Source organism: Aquarana catesbeiana, linkage group LG07 (assembly GCF_042186555.1).
Source record: "Aquarana catesbeiana isolate 2022-GZ linkage group LG07, ASM4218655v1, whole genome shotgun sequence".
NCBI classification, from domain to species: domain Eukaryota; kingdom Metazoa; phylum Chordata; class Amphibia; order Anura; family Ranidae; genus Aquarana; species Aquarana catesbeiana.
Window position 1 is genome coordinate 95,260,014 of NC_133330.1, and position 26,258 is coordinate 95,286,271.

The following is a 26,258-nucleotide window of genomic DNA, read 5'->3' on the forward strand; positions in this document are numbered from 1 at the left end:
TGCCCATGGCATGTATCATTTAATAACAACTTTGTGCAATTTTATTTTATTTTTTGTCATTTTTCAATCACTTGTGAAAAAAAAAAAAAAATTCAATGGGCCATTATTCAAAGGACGCAAATTTTGTTTGGGTACAGCATTGCATGACCGCGCAATTACCAGTTAACCAATTAAGCCCCGGACCATTTGGCTGGCAAAAGACCAGAGCACTTTTTGCGATTCGGCACTGCGTCGCTTTAACTGACAATTGCGTGGTCGTGCAACGAGGCTCCCAAACAAAATTGACTTCTTTTTCCCCCACAAATAGAGCTTTCTTTTGGTGGTATTTGATCACCTCTGCGGTTTTTATTTTTTGCGCTTAAACAAAAAAATAGCGACAATTTAAAAAAAAAATGCATTATTTTTTACTTTTTGCTATAATAAATATCCCCAAAAATATATAAAAAAAAAAAAAAACACAATTTTTTCCCCTCAGTTTAGGCCAATACGTATTCCTCTACATATTTTTGGTAAAAAAAAAAAAAAAAAAAAAAAAAAATCGCAATAAGCGTTTATTGATTGGTTTGCGCAAAAGTTATAGCGTCTACAAAATAGGGGAGAGTTTTATGGCATTTTTATTGATTTTTTTTTTTACTAGTAATGGCAGCAATCAGCGATTTTTATCATGACTGCAACATTATGGCGGACAGCTCGGACACTTTTGGCGCTATTTTGGGATCATTCACATTTATACAGCGATCAGTGCGATAATAAATGCACTGATTACTGTGTAAGTGTGACTGGCAGTGAAGGGGTTAACCACTAGGTGGTGCTGTAGGGGTTAAGTGTGTCCTAGGGAGTGATTCTAACTGTGGGGGGCTGTGTGTGACATGACACTGATCACCGCTCCTGATTACAGGGAGCTGTGATCAGTGTCAGTGTCACTAGGCAGAACAGGGAAATGCTTGTTAACATCAGCATTTCCCCGTTCTTGCTCTCCGTGAGACGATCGCGGGTATCCCGCAAACTGCTTCTTAAAGGGCAATATACAGGTACGTTAATATGCCTGTACATGCCCTTCTGCCGACGTATATCGTCGTGAGCCGGTCAGCAAGCGGAGCAACGCAGTGCCACATTGTAAAAAGTACTCTGGTCATTGAGCAGCCAAATCCTCCTGGGCTGAAGTGGTTAATAAAGATATTTCCACTTTATTATTTTATTATATTATTATTTCCACTTTATTATATTATTTACTCATGATATAAGCACCCCCCCCCAACACCAACTAGCAATAATCCCCCTCTTGCTTGGCTGTTCCTTGTTCCCCCAAAAGATATGTTTAGGCTTTGCTCATTTAGCTCCTTCCCAGCTACACTCAATTATGCTGCATTCTAAATATGCAAGACGAAGCTGATTCTATTAAAATGGTTTATACTCTTTAAGACTACATCACTGCAAGCTCCTAAAAGCACTGCTCAGGAGACAGGTCACACAATACAATTTCCAGCAATGCAATCACACTGAGAAGCATGTTGAAATCCTTTCCTAAACGGCAATGTATACTGTATTTTTCGCTCCATAAGACGCACCTAGGTTTTAGAGGAGAAAAACAAGAAAAAAAATATTCTGAACCAAATGGTGTACTTAAATATTTACCAGTGTCCATGAAACGCAACCTGACCAGTGCCATGAAATGCAGCCTGACCTGTGCCCATTAACAATGCAGCCTGACCTGTGCCCATTAACAATGCAGCCTGACCTGTGCCCATTAACAATGCAGCCTGACCTGTGCCCATTAAAAATGCAGCCTGAGCTGTGCCCATTAAAAATGCAGCCTGACCTGTGCCCATTAAGAATTCTGCCTGCGCTTTGCCCATTAAGAATGCAGTCTGACTTGTGCCCATTAAGAATGCTGCCTGACCTGTGCCCATTAACAATGCAGCCTGACCTGTGCCCATTAAAAATGCAGCTTGACCTGTGCCCGGCGAGGACGTCATCATATCCGCCTGTCACTCAGATAGAAGACAGAGCAGCAGGAGCGGCAGTACTCCATTTGGCCACTGGGGTTGCTGTCTTCTGTGAGTGACAGGCTTAGCCAGGAGATCGCCAGGCTCGCAGGAGACGGCCGCCCGCTACTGAGACATAGCGGCGGCAACGGGGGGGAGGCTTGGTCAGTATTCGCTCCATAAGACGGAGGGACATTTTCCCCCATTTTTTAGGGGGAAAAAAGTGCGTCTTATGGAGCGAAAAATACGGTAATTATCGTGTTTTAGGCTACATACATTTTTCCAAGTTCTAGCAAAATGTAAAAATGATCAGCTATATTCTGCTCAAAAGCAGGAGAACGTGATAGTATAGCTGTTCTCTATTTATGAATGGTGCAACCAGAGTATTGGAAAAAAATGTTTAATTCCGCACAACTTCAGAAAACAAATTTAAATTCGGACTTACCTCCTTTAGGACTAATACACAATTGCCTGGGCCCACAGATTTGGGAAGCTCAGCTATCCTTCCTTTATTCAAATAAGGCCCTGAGAAACAGCGATGGTTGAAGTATATTTTAGGGCACAGATATTTTCCATTTGATGCTGTTGAACAAAAAAGCAATATAAAGAAGTTATTTATTTAACTATAACCACACAATAATTCAGGCTGTTGAATAATCCTGTGTGTGAAATTAAAGTGATTGTAAACGATCACCTTGTAAAACAACCCATTCCATTTAAAATTGAAATGAAAGGCAAAACAATTGTGTATGGATAAAAAAAAAAACAACAAACAAAAAACACACACACACACACACACACACACATATTATAAAATACCTTTTTTCCCTTTTTTATAAGCTATTACATTCCCTCTGTTCTCAGCTGCATAACAGCTAGGGGGAGGAAAAGCAGCAATACACTGAGCTTCCCACTGAATGGCTGTGCAGAGGGGCGGGGGCTGACCATGGTTTGCTTTCCTGCTTAGTGTGGTCAGTTTTTAATAGGAAAGCAGAGGGACTGGCAGGAACAATACAAAGAGAATAGGATACAGTGCATCTGGAAAGTATTCGCAGTGCTTCACTTTTTCCACATTTTTTAATGTTACAGCCTTTTTTCCAAAATGGATTAAGTTCATTATTTTCCTTCAAAATTCTACAAGCAATACCCCATAGTGACAACGTGAAAGAAGTTTGTTTGAAATCTTTGCAAATGTATTAAATATAAAAAAAATGAAAAAAAAAAAAGAGCAAAGTATTGACAGCCTTTGCTCAATACTTAGTTGAAGCACCCTTGGCACCAATTACAGGCTCAAGTTTTTTTTTAGTATGATGCTACAAGCTTGGCACACCAATTTGTGGGCAGTTTCTCCCATTCTTTATTGCAGGACCTCTCAAGCTCCATCAAGTTGGATGGGGAGCATCGATGCATAGACATTTTCCAAATCTCTTCAGAGATTTTCAATCGGGTTCAAGTCTGGGCCACTCAAGGACATTCAGAGTTGTCCTGTAGCCACTCCTTTGTTATCTTGGCTGTGTGCTTAGGGTCATTGTCCTGTTGGAAGATGAACCTTCGCCCCCGTCTGAGGTCCAAAGCGCTCAGGAGCAGGTTTACATCAAGGATGTCTCTGTACATTGCTGCATTCATCTTTCCCTTGATACCGACTAGTCTCCCGGTTCCTGCCGATGAAAAACATCCCCACAGCATGCTGCTGCCACCACCATGCTTCTCTGTTGGGATGGTATTGGCCAGGTGATGAGCGGTGCCTGGTTTCCTCCAGACATGACACTTGCCATTTAGGCCAAAGAGTTCAATCTTTCTTTTATAAGACCAGAGAATTTTGTTTCTCATGGTCTGAGAGTCCTTCGGGTGCCTTTTGGCAAACTCCAGGCGGGCTGTCATGTGCCTTTCACTGAGTGGCTTCCATCTGACCACTCTATTATACAGTCCTGATTGGAGTGCTGCAGAGATGGTTGCTCTTCTGGAAGGTTCTCCTCTGTCCACAGAGAAACGCTGGAGCTCTGTCAGAGTGACCACCGGGTTCTTAGTCACCTCCCCGACTAAGGCCCTTCTCCCCTGATCACTTAGTTTGGCCGGGCAGCCCACTCTAGCAAGAGTCTTGGTGGTTCCAAACCTCTCATTTATGGATGATGGAGGCCACTGTGCTCATTGGGACCTGAAATGCAGACATTTTTCTGTACCCTTTCCCAGATCTGTCACTCAATACAATCCTGATTTGGAGGTCTAAAGACAATGCCTTAGACTTCATGGCTTGGTTTGTGCTCTGACATGCACTATTAACTGTTGGACCTTATATAGACAGGTGTGTGCCTTTCCAAATCATGTCCAATCAACTGAATTTACCACAGGTGAACTCCAAGTTGTAGAAACATCTCAAGGATGATCAGTGGAAACAGGATGCACCTGAGCTCAATTATGAGTATCATGACAAAGGCTGTGAATACTTACAGTTGATATAAGTCTATAACCCCTGTTAACCACTTGAGATCTGTGGCCGTCATTCGGACCTTCTTTGCCGGGACTACATCTATTGACATCGTCCCGTGTCCGAGCGGCCGGCGCGCCCTGTGATCAGCGAGTCTATGAGACTCGCTAGATCACAGATCTGAGTACGGGGTCGATCCTGACCCCTTACCACGTGATCAGCTGTCAGCCAATGACAGCTGATCATGTGATGTCAACAGAGCCGGTAATCGGCTATTTTTTTTCCCTGGCACTGACAGCGTGTGGAGAAAAAAAAAAAAGCCGATCACCGGCGGCCGTGAGAGGGACATCAGTCCCGATCACGGAGATCTGCCGCCAGATCACCAGTGCCCACCTGTGCCCCCTGCCAGTGCCACCTAGCAATAGGCAACAGTGCTGCCTACCAGTCCCCACCAGCGCCACCCATCAGTCCCCACCAGCGCCACCCATCAGTGCCACCTATCATTGCCCACAGTCAGTGCCAGAACAACAGTGTTGCACATCAGTGCCCATCAGTGTCACCTACCAGTGCCCATCAGTGCCACCCATCAGGGCCCATCAGTGCCACCCTATCAGTGGCCATTAGTACCGCCTTATCTGTCCCCATCAGTGCCACCTTATCTGTCCCCATCAGTGCCACCTTATCTGTCCCCATCAGTGCAGCCTATCAGTTCCCACCATTGCAGCCTCATCAGCGCATATCAATGAAGGAGAATAATTACCTGTTTGCAAAATTTTATAACAAGCTATTAAACATGATTTTTTTTTTCAAAATTTTCCATCTTTTTTTGTTTGTGTAGCAAAAAATAAAAATCCCAGCTGTGATTAAATACCACCAAAAGAAAGCTCTATTTGTGGGGAAAAAATGATAAAAATGTAATTTGGGTACAGTGTTGTATGACTGCACAATTGTCATTCAAAGTGTGACAGCGCTGAAAGCTGAAAATTGGTCTGGGCAGGAGGGGGGTTTAAGTGACCGGTAAGCAAGTGGTTAAAATGTCAGGTTTCTGTGATGTAAAAAAATTAGACAAAGCTAAATCATTTCAGAATGTTTTCCACTTTTAATGTGAAATATAAACTCTACAACTCAATGGAAAACCAAACTAAAATCTTTTAGGGGAGGAAGTAAAAAAAAAAGGGGTTGCATAAGTGTGCACACCCTCTTATAACTGGGGATGTAGCTGTGTTCAGAATTAGGCAATCACATTCACACTCATGTTAAATAGGAGTCAGTTCACACCTGACATCATTTAAAGTGCCTCCAATTAACCCCAAATAAAGTTAAGCTGTTCTAGTAGGTCTTTCCTGACATTTTCTTAGTTGCATCCTAAAGCAAAAGCCATGGTCCGTAGGGGGCTTCCAAAGCACCAGAAGGATCTCACTGTTAAAAGGTATCAGTCAAGAGAAGGGTACAAAAGAATTTTCAAGGCATCAGATATACAATGGTACACAGTGAAGACAGTCATCATCAAATATGGCACAACAGTGACATTACCAAGAACTGGATGCCCCTCCAAAACTGATGAAAAGACAAGAAGACGAGAAGAAGACTGGTCAGGGAGGCTGCCAAGAGGCCTACAGCAACATTAAAGGAACTGAAGGAATATCTGGCAAGTACTGGCTGTGTGGTACATGTGACAACAATCTCCCTTATTCCTCATATGTCTGGGCTATGGGTTAGAGTTGCAAGACAAAAGCCTTTTCTTACCAAGAAAAACATCCAAGCCTGGTTAAATTTTGTGAAAACACATCTGAAGTCATTCAGTCAGTTATAGCAAAAAGTGAAAAATATTGCTTTTTTTTCCAAAATTGTCAGTCTTTTTTTGTTTATAGCGCAAAAAATAAAAACCGCAGAGGTGATCAAATACCACCAAAAGAAAGCTCTATTTGTGGGGAAAAAAATGACTTCAACTTTGTTTGGGTACAACGCTGCACGACCGCGCCACTTTTAGTTAAATCAACGCAGTGCTGTATCATAAAAAATGCTCTGGTCATTAAGGGGGTAAAATCTTCCGGGGCTAAAGCATTTGTTACCCCAAAACATATTCCTGCACAGTTTAAAATTCCATGTATGGCATATGAAATTCTTACTTGTGTTGCAGGTGGTAGTATCTGTACCACTCAGTCCATTCTTAGCAGGCAGATTTCTGGGGAAAAAGCAGAATATTTGATCATTTTATTTTTTATTTTTTATTTTTTTTAGCTTAAAATATCTGGGAAACTAAATGAAACCCATGTTTTAGTCTGTTTTATGTAAAACGTTGTCACACCAGCAACCATGCAGCAATGATCTGTAGCAGCTACAAACCTCTTTTCTTCAGGGATTGGTAACTAGTGGGTTGCTTCTATAGCTGACTGCAATCCTTCTCTATGCAGCTACGAATTCTGGTGTACCATAAACACTTGCAACTGAACATAATTAGCGACTAATGCTGGTACACACGATCTGATTATAGGACGAATGATCGTCCGTTTTTTTTTTGCATGCTAATCTCACGTCGAATCTGATTAGTTTACTAAAGTCACGAAAATTCCCCTAGGACAACATAAAAATTCGGAAGTGATGTCATGTGTTGTAATGCATTTGTATTGCATTTTCGAAACAATAGGTGTACTGATTAAGCGAAAATTATACGATCTGGCATCGTACGAAAAAAATTTCTGTGCACGTCCGATAGAATAATATCTGATGAACTGTCCTGATCGGCTCTCGAAAGCTCTGTACCAACGTTCCGATTATCGTACAAATCGATTAGAATGCAGAATTTTATGTACGATTTTCGATCGTGTGTACGGGTCGTTAAGCTGGTAATTCTGTAGCTAGCTTCAAAACACTGCAAAAAAGTCAACTGCTCAGCAAATGAGCTATGAACTGCTGTGACAGATTCTTTCATTGACTGCAATTTTTTTTAAAGCAGAAAAAAAAAAAAAAAAATGGAGCTACTACACATTTTACAAAATCACATGTGTGAGTGCTCTTTGGTTTAGTTGACAAAAGCATCCACACTGACAGCAGTTCTCTGTATTGGACACAGCACTTATGTATTAAAGTCTATCACACTTACAATTGTTGAAGCTATTTGATAATATAAAGCAAAAAGCATTTCTGCCATTTCCAGAACATTTTCATTATGAGTTTTCTCTGGGCATCAGTTCATATACACATACTATAAAAAAATAAATAAAAAAATAAAAAAAAAACCATCACAACACCCAGCAATTTGGAAAATATGAAATGGATGCCTGTTCTCCACAAATTTTGAAGAATCAAGACTGAACACTTGTTAAATATCTTTAGGTAAACGACATGACATGGATATTGGCTAAACATGCCAGGGAAAATTGATCTTCCAAGGGTTTGAATGAAAACACACACATCCACATGTATATAGCCAGGAATAGAGCTGTCCTACTTTGGATATAACTGTAACATTCCTATTTTGTTTGCTGACACTGTACAGTTATTTACGCCACATAACTGGAAAGGAAGGTCATTTCAGACAAAGTATGAAATTATTCTACTTACTGCTTCTCAGAGTGACTTGTTGCTTTCTTCCGGATTTTTGCTATAACACATAAAAAGAACAGCATAGTTTTACCTACGAGTGCTAATAGGATCATATTCTAAGAAACCGAACAGACTCTTCTCTGGAAATATCCTAAAGCCTAATAAACATGGGCCGTAGGTCGGGCGGCATCAGCCGGTTCAATAGAAACCGACTGACATTCAGCCCGTGTGTACTGCATCCTGTTGGACAAGGCCATGTCGATGGGGCATGACCGAAAAAGGTCTACCGCTCAGCTCAAGATCGTAGTGTTCTGGTGTCAGAACACAATAGCACAGCAGGGGAGATCGCTGTACTAACATCACATGGTTAGTACAGCAGCACCTCTAGAGCTGCCAGTTTTTATTCATTCAGCCCTACTGGGTTGAACAAAAAAAAAAAACTACTAATAGTGTGTACTAGGCTTAACACGTGACCATCTGAATAGCAGAGCAAGTGATGTTCAGAATTATTTTCCTTATCAAAAAGCAAACTGAACACTTTCAGATAATTAAGCTCACACATGATTTTAAAAGTGAAATCACACACTCACCTAGATGGCTGCAGCACCGATCCCAGCTGCAGCAGTCGCCTGCCGGCTCTACTCCAAGAACTAAGTGATCAAACACTGCTGATCACTCAGTTCTCACCCTCCACTCTGAGCAGAGAGTGGTGCCAGTCACCAGCTATCTGCTTTGGCCCTGCAGTGCTCACTGGAGCACTGGGCTGTGGAGGGGGTGGGAGGCTAGGTCAGGCTAAGCCAGCTGCTGGTCCAGAAAGCTTTCCCGAGTCTGGCCAAGCTGAGTGACGTCAGCTGACAGTGGGTCACATGGTCATGTGTTCTGCACTCCTGTGACCCCCTGTCAGCTGACATCACTCAGCCGATCCAGGCTCGGGAAAGATCCTGACTTTACAATTGGGATCTGCCCAGATTCCTGGACCGGCAGCTTCCTCAACCTGAGCTAGTCTTCTGCCCCTCCACAGCCCAGCATTCCAGTGAGCGCTGGAGGGCCAGAGCAGAGAGCTGGTGACTGACAGTAGCTTTGGCTATACTGTTTTTCCCCAGAGCTTTGGCTATAACAAGTGCTGCATGGTACAGCCTTGTTCCAGACCTACATCTGATCTTCATTTACACACAAGGTTTATTCAGTAAAAAGTGTAGTGTAGTAAATCCAAAGAAAACAGTAGAAATTAATATTTTACTGGGCTGACATCACTAAAGTAAATTCTTGCTGGTTTGGCACTTAAAGGAAACCCACATTAAGAGATTTAGAAGGCTGGAATTGCTGAAGCCACCTTCTGGATATGCAAGTTGTATGGCAGTCACTCTGATCCAGCTTGAGAACTTCCCCATACGCAGATCAAGATTTCTACATTTACTGTAATTCCATTTGAAGTAAGCTTGTTCTACATCTGTGGTTCAGTCAGTACCAAAGTCAGAAACAGGCCGACCATTAGTATTTTTACAAGGAGGTCAGCTATGGCAGTTCCCATCTCATTTCTTACAGGTTTCTTCTGATAGGAATGAACATTCAAAAGTTAAAGCAGCACTCAAGCCCAGGTTTTTTTTGCAAAACTGGACAGACTGGTAAAATCATAACCCCTGCAAAGCTTTTATTGCTATATTTCTCTGGAGAGATCTACCTCAGAAAGTGAAAATCCAAAGTTTTATAGCTGTCACTTAAACAGAAGTAGAGGAACACTGAATCAAACAATGCCTGTCAAAGGTGGGATTGCAAGTCATTGACGTGCAATGCCACCTTTGACCATTATCAAATTCCATAATCTTTAAACCAAAAAAGTCCTACCTTTAATGCAAGGTGGAGTACATAGAATATGTCCATTTGTCTCACACCATCCCATTGGAAAGATGTCCGTGGATTCCACATGCACAATGCACTCAGGAACTGGAGTCTTTACACCTGATGTAATGAATTAGAACTCAGTATTCACACATTTACCACAAGTTTTCAACAAAATGTCAAACATACTCTTTTGACATTAACGTGATTGTAAATACAGTTTTTATTTAAATAACAGACAGACAATGGTTTAGCACCCAGCAGCCCCAGTCTTTCTCTTGTTGGGTCTCTTACTGGTGTTCCTGCACCCACCAATCCCAACAACATTCATAGCAAGCCCCTTGCCAAGGGGGCACTCATGCTGGCTCGCTCCCAAGCCACGCTATGTGTGTTCATTGACACTCAGAGTGCAGCTCAGTAAACTACCACCCTCCCTCTCACTGGCTGGAATTGGTAGCAGCAGGAGCCAATGGCTCTTGCTATGGCCTCTGAGCATGTGAGGAAAGACAGAAAGAGCAGTGATGCTGCTCTTGAGAACAATGCTGGATCGACATCAGACTCTGGAAAGTATAAGGGGAGCTGGGGGGGAAGCTACAAACAGGAGCTTTTGTACCCTAATGCATAGAATGCATTTCTTAGTAAAAGTAAAAGCAATCATCTTCTTCTTTTACTAAGAATTGCTGCTCTACTCACTAGTTGATCTCTGTATTATTTCCTAGGGGGAGCCATTTGCGTAGATGCTTAATTTTACACTGTTATTGAATGTAAAGTTTATAGACAGCTTTTTGGTCTGTGTATTGAGGCCTCAGTGGGAAGGTATTTAATATATGTTTTGAAGATATTGGGTACCTATCCCTCTGTGCATCTGTTCACATATACCCCTTAAAGCGGGGGTCCACCTATCGTTTTTTTTTTAGTTCATTCACAAACTTTTCTTCTCAGCATTACATACTCACATATTGTGTGTAATATGTCCACCTGTGTCAGATTTCGTCGGAAAGAATAACTTATATTATTCACTGCAGGCGGTTTCCATCTTCATTGTGGGCATTTGAAGCCCACAAGCATTTCCTGGATGTGGTGAATGCTGTGCTCCCAGCATTCACCGCTCGTTCCCGCACATGCTCAGTGGCATCCTGGGAAGCCTGAGACTAGCTCCCAGGAGTCTGGGAGAGGCTAGAAACACGCCTACTCCCACGGGAGGAGAACCAGGAAGTGCAAAGAAGAATAGAAAAATAAAAGGTAATTACGGCGATTTAAATTTTTTTAAACGGCATGTCAGCATCTAGGCAAGGAAGAGAATACATACAGATATTGTTCAAAATTTGGGTGGAACCCCGCTTTAAGGTGATTAAAAGGTTATATGTTCTGTATATAGAAAAAAATAAAGGTCTGGTGTCACCAGTGACACACCTCCATCCCTAAAATATGCAACAAAAAGGAAAAATCTCGACCTGGCACTTTACATGAGGTGGGCATCGCTAAGCCAAAAAAGGTAACAGTAAATACAGTATATATTTATTCAGTAAAAGTAGTGCATTCATTAATATCATCAGAGAAAGCCAATTCATACAGAGTACATATAAATGAGTAGAATAAAAATAATAATGATAATAATGGTACATTTGTGTATAAATAATCACATAACATACAGACATCACGTGTACCCGACATGTTTCGCGAGTCCCAGCTCGCTCTTCAGGGGTAGACTTGTATGAATTGTACCTAAGGTGAAAGGATACAGATTGGATATATGGCATGATATTGGTATTTTAAGGCAGAGGGTAAGAGGGGCCTAATGAGTAAAGGCCCCATACTTACCACTACACATAACCGAGCCAACGGTGTGCAGCCTCCAGACAGCGGCAGCAGGTGCCTCACCAGGGAGCTGAGGAGGCGGAGCCAGAAAGAACCCCACATAGGGCAGATTGGAGGGAAAGCATTGCATGGATGGAAAATGTGTATCCCTATTGGTCTCATTATGTCCAAGGTAAGTATTGACTGTAAACATAAAGGTGTATGTCAAATAGTCTGGAGTAGTAGGTAAAATACAAGAGTATTGACAGACAAATCTATATGTAAATATACACAGGCTTTTTTCTATACTTGCACTTAATTTCTTTCTCATCTTTCTTTTTTCTTCCTTCTTCCTGTTACCCTTTTTATTTTCACCCATGCCAGTTTCTGGTATCTCTTTACCACATCTCCCTACAGTCCTTTTGTCCATGCCATTCCTGGCTCTAGTCTTATATTTACATATAGATTTGTCTATGTCATTACACTTGTATTTTACCTACTACTCCAGACTATTTGACATACACCTTTATGTTTACAGTCAATACTTACCTTGGATGTGAGTTGGGGATTGGGGATTTAGGGTCCTTGCATTGCTTACCCGGAGTAGCCAGCAATTGGTTATAGCAGCACGGCAGGGGCACCCGAAGGGGTAGTCACCCCACGGCAGACCCGGGGGACGCATACAAGCGCTTAAATCTAAGAATTGTGCAAAATAAAAGATAATCTAACATAATGTAACAACAAAAGGGGAAAGGGGGGGGGGGGTAGAAGAGAAAGGAAGGAGAGCTAATCCCTGAACAGGGAAGAGAGGAAGTTTAGAGGGATATAAATAATCCCTCTAATAGCAGCAGTAGCAGCAACATTAGGAGTGGCCAAATCAACAGTTTGGTACATTCTGAGGAAAGAAGAAGAACACACTGGTGAGCTCAGCAACATAAAAAGGCCTGGATGTCCATGGAAGACAACAGTGGTGGATGATCGCAGTATCCTCTCTATGGTAGAGAAAAACCCATTCACAACATCCAGACAAGTGAAGGACACTCTCCAGGAGGTGGGAGTATCATTGTCAAAGTCTACAAACAAGAGAAGACTTCAAAAGTGCAAATACAGAGGGTTCACCACAAGGTGCAAGCCATTCATAAGCCTAAAGAATAGAAAAGCCAGATTAGACTTTGCAGAAAAAACATCTAAAAAGCCAGACCAGTTCTGGAAAAGCATTCTTTGGACGGATGAAACTAAGATTAATCTGTACCAGAATGACAGGAAGAAAAAAAAAGTGTGGAGAAGGCTTGGAGCAGCTCTTGATCCAAAGTACACAACGTCATCCGTAAAACATGTCGGAGGCAGTGTGATGGCATGGGCATGCATGGCTTCCAGTAGCACTGGTTCATTGGTGTTTATTGATGATGTGACAGAAGACGGATGAATTCTGCAGTGTTTAGAGATATCCTATCAGCCCAGAGTCAGCCAAATGCAGCAAAGTTTCACAGTACAGATGGACAATGATCCAAAAACACACTGCAAAAACAACCCAGGAGCTTTTGAAGGAAAAGAAGTGCAATATTCTGCAATGGCCGAGTCAATCACCTGCTCTCAACCCAACTGAGCATGCATTTTACTTGCTGAAGGCAAAACTTAAGGCAGAAATACCCATAAAAGAACAACTGAAAACAGCTGCAGTTAGAGCCTGGCAATGCATGAGAAAGGTTCCAGACTTCAGGCAGTCATTGCCAGTAAAGGATTCTCAACAAAAATATTAACAATGAACATTTTGTTTATGATTATATTCATTTGCCGAATTACATTTGAGCCCCTGAAAATGGGGGGACTGTGTATAAAAATGGTTGCAGTTCCTAAAATTTGTACTTGATAATTATGTTCAACCCCTTGAATTGAAGCTGAAAGTCTGCACTTCAAATTAATTTGGATTATTTCATTTTAATCTTATTCTGGTGGCATACAGAGCCAAAAGTATGAAAGTTCTACCTATGTCCAAATATACAGTGCCTTGAAAAAGTATTCATACCCCTTGAAATTTTCCACATTTTGTCATGTTACAACCAAAAACGTAAATATATTTTATTGGGATTTTATGTGATAGACCAACACAAAGTGGCACATAATTGTGAAGTAGAAGGCAAAATGATAAATGGTTTTCAAATTTTTTTCACAAATAGGATTTTTATAATAGCTTACCTGTAAAATCCTTTTCTTTGCAGTATATCACAGGACACAGAGCCATAGTAATTACTATGTGGGTTAAAGGCCACCTTCAGGTGATGGACACTGGCACACCCTAAGACAGGAATTCTACTCTCTATATAACCCCTCCCACTACTGGGAGCACCTCAGTTTTTGTAGCAAAGCAATACACGTTTATACCAGAGGGGAGGGACCTCTGTGTCTCGTGATGTACTTCAAAGAAAAAAGGATTTTACAGGTAAGCTGTTAAGAAAAACCTATTTTCTTAATCGTACATCACGGGACACAGAGCCATAGTAATTACTATATGGGATGTACCAGAGCAATGCCAACTGGGGGGAGGGAGACACCAGAATTAGGGCAACATGAGACTAGAGGACTTATACTGCTGCCTGCAGCACACTACGCCCAAAGGCAATATCCTCATGCCTTTTTACATTCCACTGATAAAATCTGGTAAATGTATGGACTGAAGACCAAATTGAAGCCTTGCAGATTTGAACCATGGAAGCTTGGTGTGTATGTCATAGGTAGAATTCTTGACTTCTGTAGATGGGGTTAGAAATGAAGCTGGCCTTGCGTACTATCAAAGGCCAAGTTTTGGCCTTATCTATATTATTTCAACAACCACTTGCTTCGCATTCTTTAGTTCGTAGCTCATTCAGGGGGTAACACGGCTTAATCCTCCGGTTAAGTCACCCCTGAACCCTTGGGACTTTAGTTCTGTCGGCATTGCTGAAACAGCCTTTTTGAGCTGATACAGCATATTCCCTTGGTCCTTTTGACAAGGAAACTAATTTTCTGGTAGCCATATCTTCTGCAAGAAGGGTATCAGAGTTGGCTGCTATTTCTTGTAAAGAGCCATATTTGATTATTCACAAGAATAAGGTTGTATTTTGTATTGCATCCTCATCCTAACTTTCTACCGAGGGTAGCGTCTAGTTTTTATCCGAACCAGGATATTGTTCTACCTTCATTTTTCCCAGAACCCTGTTCTACAGAAGTGAAATTACTACATTCTCTTGAAGTGGTGAGGGCACTCTAGGTCTGCTTGAAGGCGACTGCTCAGATTCGAAAAACGGATGTTTTGTTGTGTTGCCTGAAGGTCCTAGAAAAAGGACAGGCGGCATCTAAATCTACTATTTCTAAATGGATTCAGCAAGTAACTGTTCAGGCTTATGGTTTAAAGAGGAGGTTTCCACCCTCTCAAATCAAAAGCGCACTCCACTAGGACTGTTAGCGCTTCATGGGAGTGCATCACCAAGCTTCCATGGTTCAAATCTGCAAGGCTTCAACTTGGTCTTCAGTTCATACATTTACCAGATTTTATCAGTGGAATGTAAAAAGGCATGAGGATATCGCCTTTGGGCGTAGTGTGCTGCAGGTAGCAGTATAAGTCCTCTAGTCTCATGTTGCCCTAATTCTGTTGTGTCTCCCTCCCCCCAGTTGGCATTGCTCTGGTACATCCCATATAGTAATTACTATGGCTCTGTGTCCCGTGATGTACGATTAAGAAAATATGTTTTTCTTAACAGCTTACCTGTAAAATCCTTTTTTCTTTGAAGTACATCACGAGACACAGAGGTCCCTCCCCTCTGGTATAAACGTGTATTGCTTTGCTACAAAAACTGAGGTGCTCCCAGTAGTGGGAGGGGTTATATAGAGAGTAGACTTCCTGTCTTAGGGTGTGCCAGTGTCCATCACCTGAAGGTGGCCTATAACCCACATAGTAATTACTATGGCTCTGTGTCCCGTGATGTACGATTAAGAAAAATATCTGAAAAGTGTGGCGTGTATTTGTATTCAGCCACTCTAAGTCAATACTTTGTAGAACCACCTTTCACTGCAATTACAGCGGCAAGTCTGTGGGTATGTCTCTACCAGCTTTACACATCTAGAGAGAGTGACATTTTTGCCCATTCTTCTTTGCAAACAAGCTCGAGCTCTGTCAGATTGGATGGAGAGCCTCTGTTAACCGCAACTTTCAAGTCTTGCCACAGATTCTCAATTGGATTTGGGTCTGGACTTTGACTGGGCCATTCTAACACATGAATATGCTTTGACCTAAACCATTCCATTGTAGCTCTGGCTGTATGTTTAGGGTCGTTGTCCTGCTGGAAGGTGAATCTCCACCTCAGTCTCAAGTCTTTTGCAGACTCTAACAAGTTTCCTTCTAAGAATGCCCTGTATTTGGCTCTATCCATCAACTGACCAGCTTCCTGTCCCTGCTAAAGAAAAGCATCCCCACAACATGATGCTGCCACCACCATGTTTCACGGTGGGGTTGCTGTGTCTAGGGTGATGTGCAGTGTTAGTTTTCCGCCACACATAGCGTTTTGCTTTTAGGCCAAAAAGTTACATTTTGGTCTCATTTGACCACAGCACCTTCTTCCATATGTTTGCTATGTGTCAGTAATAGGATCCCTTTAGGACCCAGCACAGGTCACCTGACACAGCCTTTGCCTGGGAAACAACAGTGATTGGCCAGCTCACCTTTAAATCACCTGTATCAGCATTCAGTCAGTGCTCGTGTTAGAGTTTACCTTGTGTTTGATCCAGCTGATATCTGCTCTGTGTATTTCATGTATGACCCGGCTCGTTTGACCCTGTTTGCTTGCTTCCGATTCGGTACCGTTTGGACTCTGATCTTCCTGTGTATGACCCAGCTTGCCTAGACTACGCTTTGACTGATTCTACTGTAGTACCTTCATCTGCAGCGGTGAACTACAAGCACCAAACATCTATCCTCATCTGCAGCGGTGAACTACAAGGTCCAGCAAACATCTACCTTCATCTACAGCAGTGAACTACAAGTCCCAGCTGACCTGCTCTGTTCAGACCTGCTCATGGTATGTGCTCTTGTTCTTTGAACTCTTTGCTTAATCAGAACACCTGAACTGTTACCTGTTATATGCTCCTAGCCTGACATTAACACGAGCCATACATAATAAGGGAAACCTAGCATGGATCCTGAGCAGGCTCAGTTGTTTGCACAGGAACTTTGCCGCTTATCCCATCAAGTTCAGGAAATGGCCACAGACCTCACCAAGGTGCAATCTCCTATTACCACCGCTACAAAAACGCCATCTGAACCAAAAATTCCTTTGCCTGACCGGTGTTCTGGTCACTGTAAAGGGTTTTGCAACTTTAAAAACAGCTGCAAATTATATTTCAAGTTAAGGCCATCCTAGCCTGGCCCTGAAACTCAGAGGGTTCAAATCCGTATCTCTCTACTACAGGGTGACCCCCAGGCTTGGGCCTTTAACCTGGAACCAAACCATCCAGCCTTGCTAACAGTAGATGCCTTCTTTGAAGCCCTAGGGTTGCTATATGATGATCCAGATCGTGCTGCTACTGCAGAATCAACCCTGCGTAACTTAAAGCAAGGAACTACCACAGTTGAAATGTATTGCTCAGAGTTTCGCAGGTGGGCCCTGGAATCTGGCTGGAATGATGCAGCTCTCCGCAGCCAGTTTAGAATGGGCCTTTCAGATGCAATTAAGGATGCTCTGGTCAACTTCTCCTACCCAGCCTCACTGGAGGAGGCTATGAGTCTAGCCATTAGAATTGACCGTCACCAGTGAGAGAGGAGACGAGAACAAACTACAGCTGTGGCAAACTATATACCTCCCTTGCCGCCTGACTATTCCACCTCCAGTGCCAAATCTGAGGAAGAACCTATGCAGTTAGGCTCTACCTGGTTATCTGCCCAGGAACACACGCGCCGGCGTAACATGGGACTCTGCTTGTATTGTGGCCTCAAGGGTCATATGCTCCATTCGTGCCCTACACGTCCTGGAAACTCATGCTCTAGATTGCCCAGTCCGCCTGATTTCCGTGGATAATCGGCCTCTCTCACAAGATCTAGTGCTCCAATCCACCAACCCTTTCCAGTTACAATTGGGGGCTTTGCATTGGGAGAAGATTTCATGTCTTGTCATTGACTCTCCAGCCACTCCTTTGATCCTAGGCCTTCCTTGGCTTCAGAAGCTCGATCTTGTAATTGACTGGCGAACAGGAAATATTCTGGCTTGGTCCAATCAGTGTAAAAAACTGCATCCAGCACCCTGTTCGACTTGCTACCTGTCAAGTGGGAATGGAACAGATTCCACTTTGTTATAAGGACTTTCGGGATGTGTTTTCTAAAGGGATTGCTGACACTTTACCTCCTCATCGCAGTTATGATTGTCCCATTGACCTCTTGCCTGACACTACACCTCCTCGAGGGAGAGTCTTTCCACTGTCTGAGCCAGAGAATCTTGCCTTGCAAGAATACATCCAAGAAAACCTAGCTAAGGGTTTCATCCGTCCCTCCACTTCTCCTGCAGGAGCAGGATGCTTCTTTATCCCGAAGAAGGATGGGGGACTGAGACTTTGTGTTGATTACAGAGGTCTAAATAAAATAACTTTTCCCAATTGGTATCCTCTTCCTCTCATCACAGAATTGTTCTCTCAAATCCAGGAAGCCAAAATCTTCTCCAAACTGGACTTAAGGGGAGCCTATAATCTGGTGCGCATCCGTGCAGGTGACGAGTGGAAGACAGCCTTTAACACCAAGGATGGTCATTACGAATGTCTTGTCATGCCTTTCGGGCTCAGAAATGCACCAGCTGTCTTTCAGAACTTTATGAATGACATTTTCCGTGACATGTTGGGTCGCTTCATGCTTGTATATTTAGACGATATTTTGACATATTCTCCCAATCTTGAAACACATCAGAAGCATGTCTGCTTGGTATTGGCCCGATTAAAAACTCACTCCCTTTTTGTAAAGCCTGAAAAATGTTCATTCCATGTTAAACAAGTACCTTTCCTAGGCTACCTAATTTCTGACACAGGCCTCACCATGGATCCAGCCAAGATTCAAGCCATTTTAGACTGGGCACCACCTTCAGACCTGAAGGCAGTTCAGCGCTTCCTGGGCTTTGCAAATTTCTATCGAAAATTCATTAAGATCCTTGCCACCATTGCACATCCCATCACCTCTCTCACCAGGAAGACTCCGACTACGTTTAAATGGACTACTGAAGCCCAGGCAGCCTTCACTCAGTTAAAGAAAGCCTTTACCTCTGCACCAATCCTATGCCATCCTGTTCCTGAGCTACCTTTTATTGTGGAGGTAGATGCATCTGAAGTAGGGGTGGGGCGCTTTTGTCACAAAAGGATCCTGTAAATGCTGCCATCCACCCCTGTGCCTACTTGTCTCATAAATATTCCCCAGCAGAGCGCAATTATAATATAGGCAACAGAGAACTTCTAGCCATAAAGCTTGTTTTGGAGGAATGGAGACATTGGCTGGAGGGAGCTCGCTATCCATTCATAGTTCTGACTGACCACAAAAACCTTGAATACATCCGTTCTGCTAAAAGACTGAACTCACGTCAAGCCAGGTGGTCATTGTTCTTCTCCAGATTTGACCTAACAATTTCATATTTACCAGGGCCAAAAAACATTAAGGCTGACGCCTTGTCTCGCAGCTTTTTATCAGAGTCCTCCGCTTCCTCCACAACCCATTATCTCTGAGAATAGGATTTTGGCTTTCACCCAGACTGACATCTCTGAGGCCTTGTTACCTGCACAGGCTGAAGCCCCTCCCTCCACTCCCTCTGGTATACTTTTTGTGCCCCTGGCTCTTTGTTTGCAGGTATTGCAGCAGGTACATGCATCAAAACCTGCAGCACATCCAGGGTTTAGACAAAGTTTTGAGATTATCTCTCGCAACCTCTGGTGGCCATCTATTAGTCAGGATGTGTTAGCCTTCGTTCAGGCTTGCGAAGTTTGTGCCAGAAGCAATAGCAGTACCTCTAAGCCGCCCGGTCTCCTACGTCCTCTACCAATACTTGCCTGTCCCTGGACCCATTTATCTATGGACTTTATCACTGACTTGCCTCCGTCCCAGGGATGTTCCACGATCTGGGTGGTGGTAGACAGTTTCAGTAAAATGGCCCACTTTGTCCCACTTCCGAAACTTCCATCTGCTAAAGAACTGGCATCTTTATTCATTAAACACGTTTTCAGGCTCCATGGGGCACCAATTAACATTGTCTCAGACCATGGCTCTCAGTTTATAGCCCAGTTTTGGAAGGCCCTTTGCTCTCAGCTGGGGATTAAGTTATCATATTCTTCAGCATATCGTCCTGAGACAAACGGCCAAACAGAAAGGACTAATCAGACTCTAGAGAAGATGGTACGCTGTCTGATGGCCAATGATGAGGTGGAGTGGGTCAACGTCCTGCCATGGGCAGAGTTTGCTTTTAATAATTGTGCCAGCACATCTACAGAGACCTCTCCTTTCTTCTGTGTTTACGGGTTGCATCCTCGTGTGTGCTCCTTTGATCTTCCACCCTCTGATGTTCCAGATGCCAACACCACAATTGAAAATTTCTCCAAAATCTGGTCCGATGTTAATCGTGCTATTTCTCACTCTGTGCAGGCTTTTAAGAAAATGGCTGACAAGAGGCACTCAAAGGCACCAGGATATAAAGTTGTTGACAAAGTGTGGCTATCATCTAGGAATCTGTCCCTGCATGTTCCATCTAAAAAACCTGGCCCAAAATTCATCGGGCCCTATGAAATTTCGGAGATTGTTAATCCTGTATCCTGTCGATTAAAACTCCTCCCATCCATGCGCATTCCAAATGTCTCTCATGTTTCATTGTTGAAACCTGTTCATTCCAGCCTCCAAGTAAATGAACCAGAACTTGTGGATGTTTTGGACAGTCAGGAGTATGAAGTAGCATTTATTCTTGATTCCAGACGAGTGCGCAATTCCTTACAATATCTCGTTCATTGGAAAGGTTTCGGCCCAGAGGATCGATCTTGGGTCCCAGCTTGTGATCTTCATGCTGACCAACTTAAGAAGTTCCATCTTCGTTATCCAAGTAAGCCTGGGGATGCAGCAGCAACCCCTCGAGAAAGGGGGGGTACTGTCAGTAATAGGATCCCTTTAGGACCCAGCACAACTCACCTGACACAGCCTTTGCCTGGGAAACAACAGTGATTGGCCAGCTCACCTTTAAATCACCTGTATGAGCAGGTCAGTCAGTGCTTGTGTTAGAGTTTACCTTGTGTTTGATCCAGCTGATATCTGCTCTGTGTATTTTGTGTATGACCCGGCTCGTTTGACCCTGTTTGCTTGCTTCTGATTCGGTACCGTTTGGACACTGATCTTCCGGTGTCTGACTAAGCTTGCCTATACTATGCTTTGCCCGATTCTACTTTAGTACCTTCATCTGCAGCAGTGAACTACAAGCACCAGACAACATCTATCCTCATCTGCAGCAGTGAACTACAAGCACCAGACAACATCTATCCTCATCTGCAGCGGTGAACTACAAGGTCCAGCAAACATCTACCTTCATCTACAGCGGTGAACTACAAGTCCCAGCTGACCTGCTCTGCTCAGACCTGCTCATGGTATGTGTTCTTGTTCTTTGAACGCTTTGCATAATCAGAACACCTGAACTGTTACCTGTGACATGCTCCTAGCCTGATACTGTGTTCCTCACATGGTTTCTCGCAAACTGCAAATGGGACTTCTTATGGCTTTCTTTCAACAATGGCTTTCTTCTTGCCTCTGTTCCATAAAGGCCAGATTTGTGAAGTGTATGACTAATAGTTGTCCTGTGGACAGATTCTTCCACCTGAGCTGTGGATCTCTGAAGCTCCTCCAGAGTTACCATGGGCCTCTTGGCTGCTTCTCTGATTATTGCTCTCCTTGCATGGTCTGTCAGTTTAGGTGGACGGCCACGTCTTGGTAGATTTGCAGTTGTGCCATACTCTTTCCATTTTCCAATGGTTTATTGAACAGTGCTCCATGAGATGTTCAAAGCTTGGGATTTTTTTTTATAACCCAACAATGCTTTAAACTTCTCCATAACTTTATTCCTGACCTGTCTGGTGTGTTCCTCGACCTTCATGATGCTGTTTGTTCACTAAGTTCTCTAACAAACCTATCAGGGCTTCACAAAACAGCTGTATTTATACTGAGATTAAATTACACACAGGTGGACTCTATTTAATAATTAGGTGACTTCTGAAGGCAACTGATTCCACTAGATTTTAGTTAGGGGTGTCAGAGTAAAGGGGGTTGAATACAAGTACACGCCATACTTTTCAGATATTTATTTGTAAAAATTGTTGAAAACCAATTATCATTTTCTTTCCACTTCACAATTGTGATACTTTGTGTTGGTCTATCACATAAAATCCCAATAAAACACATTTCCTTTTTTGGTTGTAACATGACAAAATATAAACAATTTCAAGGGGTATGATTACTTTTTCAAGGCACTGTACATGGACCTGTCTATCATTTATAAATATATTAAAAAGTTAAAGTAAAAGGTCCCAACACTGAACCTTGGGGTACACCACTAACAAACTTTGACCATTCAAAGTATGAATCGTTAAAGAGGGAGTTCCGCGGAAAAAAAAAATTTAAAAAAGTCAGCAGCTACAAATACTGCAGCTGCTGACTTTTAAAATAAGGACACTCACCTGTCCCAGGGTCCAGCGATGTCAGCACCAGTAAGGGAATCAGGAAATGAAGCGCTGCAGCTTCACTTCCCGGTTTCCTATTACGCATGCGCGAGTCGCACTGCGCTTCCTAACTGGTCCCCGCTGTCTCTGGGACCCGTGTGTTCCAGCAGACAGCGCGGTGGGGACGGGAAGAGGCATAGGCTCCTGTGGGAGTCTATGCCGGAAGTGGGTGCAAATACCTGTCTTAGACAGGTATCTGCACCCCCCTCCCCCCTGAAAGGTGCCAAATGTGACACCGGAGGGGGGGAGGGTTCCGAAAAGCGGAGGTTAAATTTTTGTGTGAACCTCCGCTTTAACTACTCTCTTAATACGACCTTTTGCCAGTTTTGTATCTGTTTACAGACTGATCTTTCCAAGCCTGTAGACTTTACCTTACACGTTAGCCATGTGTGTTTCACTTTTTACACTATATATTTTTTTCATCAAAAATTTTTTTTCCACTAAGTTGTTCACTAATTTCCATTATTTTTCCATCAGGACTATTCATATTCACATTTTTGCTTATAAGCACATTTGGACACATTTGGGGATTAATATAAGTTCGTACCGTGGTATTTTATTTAACTTTAACTTTATTTTTGGTTTGTTTGGTTGCCACTAGTGATTTTTTTATCAATTGTCACTTAATTAATTTGTGTTGATTAATCACATGGTGTACACCTGTATATAGGTATGAGACTGATTTGCTAGCACAGTCCACTCAGGTAATGGGGGACGTCTAGATCCACTACCTAATGAGGGATAAAGGGGTGCATTTATTATTTTTCTATAGTACCTGGTTCCTTTTGAGGTTCATTAAATTATAAGTCAAGATACCCAGATAAGGTAGCGCCATCCACCCCTAATCAATCCCTTCCACTATTCAACTCACCCCTTCGGGGGTAAGTGCAAGGGGAGGCTGCAAGCCTCTAGGTCCGTGAGCGCGGAAACCCTTTCCTTATTTTTAAATGATGATAGTGTTCCTTAATTTTTAGAGCCAACTGACCTGCCCTGAGCTCCAGGATGTTGATGGGGCTCTTGACTTTCACTGGTGATCCGGTTTCCTGGACTGTGAAAGACTGGAACACTCCTCCCAAACTTGAAAACATTGGTGTCCGTTATCCCTTTCCAGTAATAGGGAAAGAAAGACCTCCCTATTGTGAAGGCTGGGCTTGAAATCCAATCCACCGAAATAGGGAATCCCTTCTTTGGGTAGACATTTGCATAGGCGGGTCGAGAAAGTGAGCATAACTGTGCCTGATCAACAGGCTGTTGTGTTGGAGAGATCTTGAATGACACTCTGCAAATGGTACAGCCTTAGAAGGAAACTACCATGATGCCTAGAACTCTTATGGAGAATTTCATTGTGGTATTTTGCTTTGATTTTTATTCTCTAGTGGGTTCTGGGATGAAGAATTTTTCATTTTTGGAAGGCAAACCTTGCTTGGGTCTGGTCCTGGAAACATACTAAGTAATCCAAGAGAAGACTGAAGAGCAGATTCTTTTAAATTGATTACCCAACTGAAAGCTTGGAGCATCAGAGCTGTCCTGTGGACATTTGCTGACAACTGGAGGAGAGAGGAGTCTTTCAACAGAGGGTTGTCTAGGTAGCCTATGACCTCTATGTCCTGAGTTCTGCGAGAGGTGCTATGACCTTTGTGAATACTCTGGGAGGAGAGGATAGGCCAAAAGGAAGTCTGACAAACTGGAAGTGATTGTCTGCTACTGCGAAGTGGAGAAAGTGCTGATGAGGTGGATAAATGGGAACAGGTAGATAGGCACCCTGGATGTTTATGGATGTCATGTATTCCCTTGCCTCAGACAGGCAATTCTTGACCTTGGAATTTGAAGGTATTTGTTGAGGGATCTAATTGGCAGAATAATACAAAAAATCCCTAATGAGCTTTGGTATCAAACAACTTTGAGTACCGCCACAAAACCGGTTCAAATGATTCTATTCACACAACTACTTTGTGGTACAAGAGATGGTTCAGGTAGTTCTACAAATCCGACTGTCCTTGGGCAGTTTTTGGTTGATCTGAGAAAGAAAGTGGTGCGGGGGTAAAGTTTTGAGCTCTGTTTTGTACTCCTCTGAAACAACCAATTGAATCCACAAGTCTGGGATCTAGAGAGAGGCAAACTGTAAAAGATATCCCCCCACTCTTGGGAGTGAGGGCACCCCTTTATTGGGAAGAGGACTTTGAGGAAGACTTGCCAAGTCTGGAGCCAAACGGAGGGGATGAACTTTATTCAGGCTTCAGCTTCTAAAAAATAAAGTAGTTAAGTGCTGTGTTTTGAGGTGCGAGGCTCCTGAGAAAGGGGTTTTAGATCTTCCGCTGTGGGAGTAAAACCTTTCGGTGACATCTTTGATGAATTGGTTAAGTGCCTCTCCACATAGATGCGAGGTGCTTTTTATGGGCAACTTCGCTGTCCAGGCTTTTAGCCACAAGATTCTGAGCATGTGAATGAAGATTAGAACCATTCTGGAAATCTGTCTCATGTCATGAAATGAATTTCTGGTGCACAGGCAGGTGTATGACCTGAACAAATATTAGTAATCAGAAGTATTGTCTTAAGTCCATCAGTCCAGAACTATGAACATATAAAAGTTTTATATAAAGGAGGCAGCCACCCTGAGTGTGCCCAAAAAAAGCCCACGTATGTAATGAAATCGCTCTCATGACATGTTCTAGGGCATCCACAAAACAGCAGTGCAAAAAGAAGTTGTCGTACTTGCTCTGTTAAAGCACAATTGTGGAAAACAGCATCATGTTGTTTTTTTATTGCCTTAGTCTAGTAAGCTGCAGTTTAACATTGCAGCAAGAGCTGGTTGCAGGGTTGGAATTGCAAGAGTAAAGAGTGCCTTTAGGAGCGTCTCAAACTTTCTATTTTCAGAATCTTTGAAAAAAGGAACAACTTCAATAGGTTCGGTGAAATGTTTAAGATTGAAACGTCAGGATAAAAAACTACTAGAGTTTGTCAAAGATTTTCATGGGGGGGGGGGGGGGGGTAAAAATAATTTCTGGAGTTACCCAACCATCATAGATTGCACTTTCTATCTGGTCATGAACAGGGGCTGTTATGAAGATTTTTGTTGGTCTCTTTCTATCCAAAGGGGTATGGCAAGACAAAAGGAGAATCAAGCTGCATAATGCCAAGGCTTTTGCAGATGGCAGCAGTGTTTTTTTTCATGTAAGCGAGCATGTTGTATGAGTAGTTGAGCTTTATGTGCCAAATTTGAAAAGCTTACACCATAGTGAACACCATTCATATATCTGGTCTTTAACTGTAATGGCTAGAAGCATACAGGGTGACCCAGTTTTACCCGTCTATGACACTGGACTGTACAGAATGACCAGGCTTCGTCCATCATGGTGAGAATACCTCTGAAGAGGCCTTTAGGAACTGGGTTCCATAGGGATGGACCATGCCCCTGGACTTGTATAACACCTTACGGCTGGTTTCATGAGTTGCACCAAGTGCCAAGGTGAATGCCCATGAAGGACCCAGTGCCTGAAGGAACATTACAGGCTGTCCCCACAATGTGGGATTTGTGTACTGCTCCCAATGTTTACTGAGGTTGTGCCAATCCAGATGCACTGCTTCTACACTGAGCAAAATTATAAACGCAACACTTTTGTGTTTGCCCCTATTTATCATGAGCTGAACTTAAAGATCTGTGACTTTATGCACACAGAACGCCAAACAACTAAACATTTTTTTGTACACATGGGGGTGACATTCCTTTCCATAAATGCTAAAGGACTTAACCATCCTGTCAAGCACAAATCTTTATAGAATGAAGCCCAACAATTCAAAAGTGATGTCTTATGCGCCCAGGAATCACATTTCATCAGCATATCCCCCCCCCCCCCAAAATGCACAAACAAGCAATTCCCCTATATTTTCACTGCAAATACAGACTCAAAAAAAAGGAGTTCTTA

The 26,258-nt window shown here is 42.8% G+C and overlaps 1 protein-coding gene across 1 annotated transcript in view; it reads right to left on the reverse strand.

The window, feature by feature from the left end:
- The window catches only part of SFMBT1 (Scm like with four mbt domains 1), a 233,687-nt gene that overhangs the window by 36,611 nt on the left and 170,818 nt on the right, over nucleotides 1–26,258 (reverse strand). Inside the window, exons 12-15 of the mRNA XM_073592509.1 lie at nucleotides 9,802–9,915; nucleotides 7,975–8,014; nucleotides 6,540–6,595; nucleotides 2,431–2,567 (exon numbers count right to left, since the gene is read on the reverse strand). Coding sequence (XP_073448610.1) covers nucleotides 2,431–2,567; nucleotides 6,540–6,595; nucleotides 7,975–8,014; nucleotides 9,802–9,915 — 347 coding nt within the window. The remainder of the gene's footprint in view (nucleotides 1–2,430; nucleotides 2,568–6,539; nucleotides 6,596–7,974; nucleotides 8,015–9,801; nucleotides 9,916–26,258) is intronic.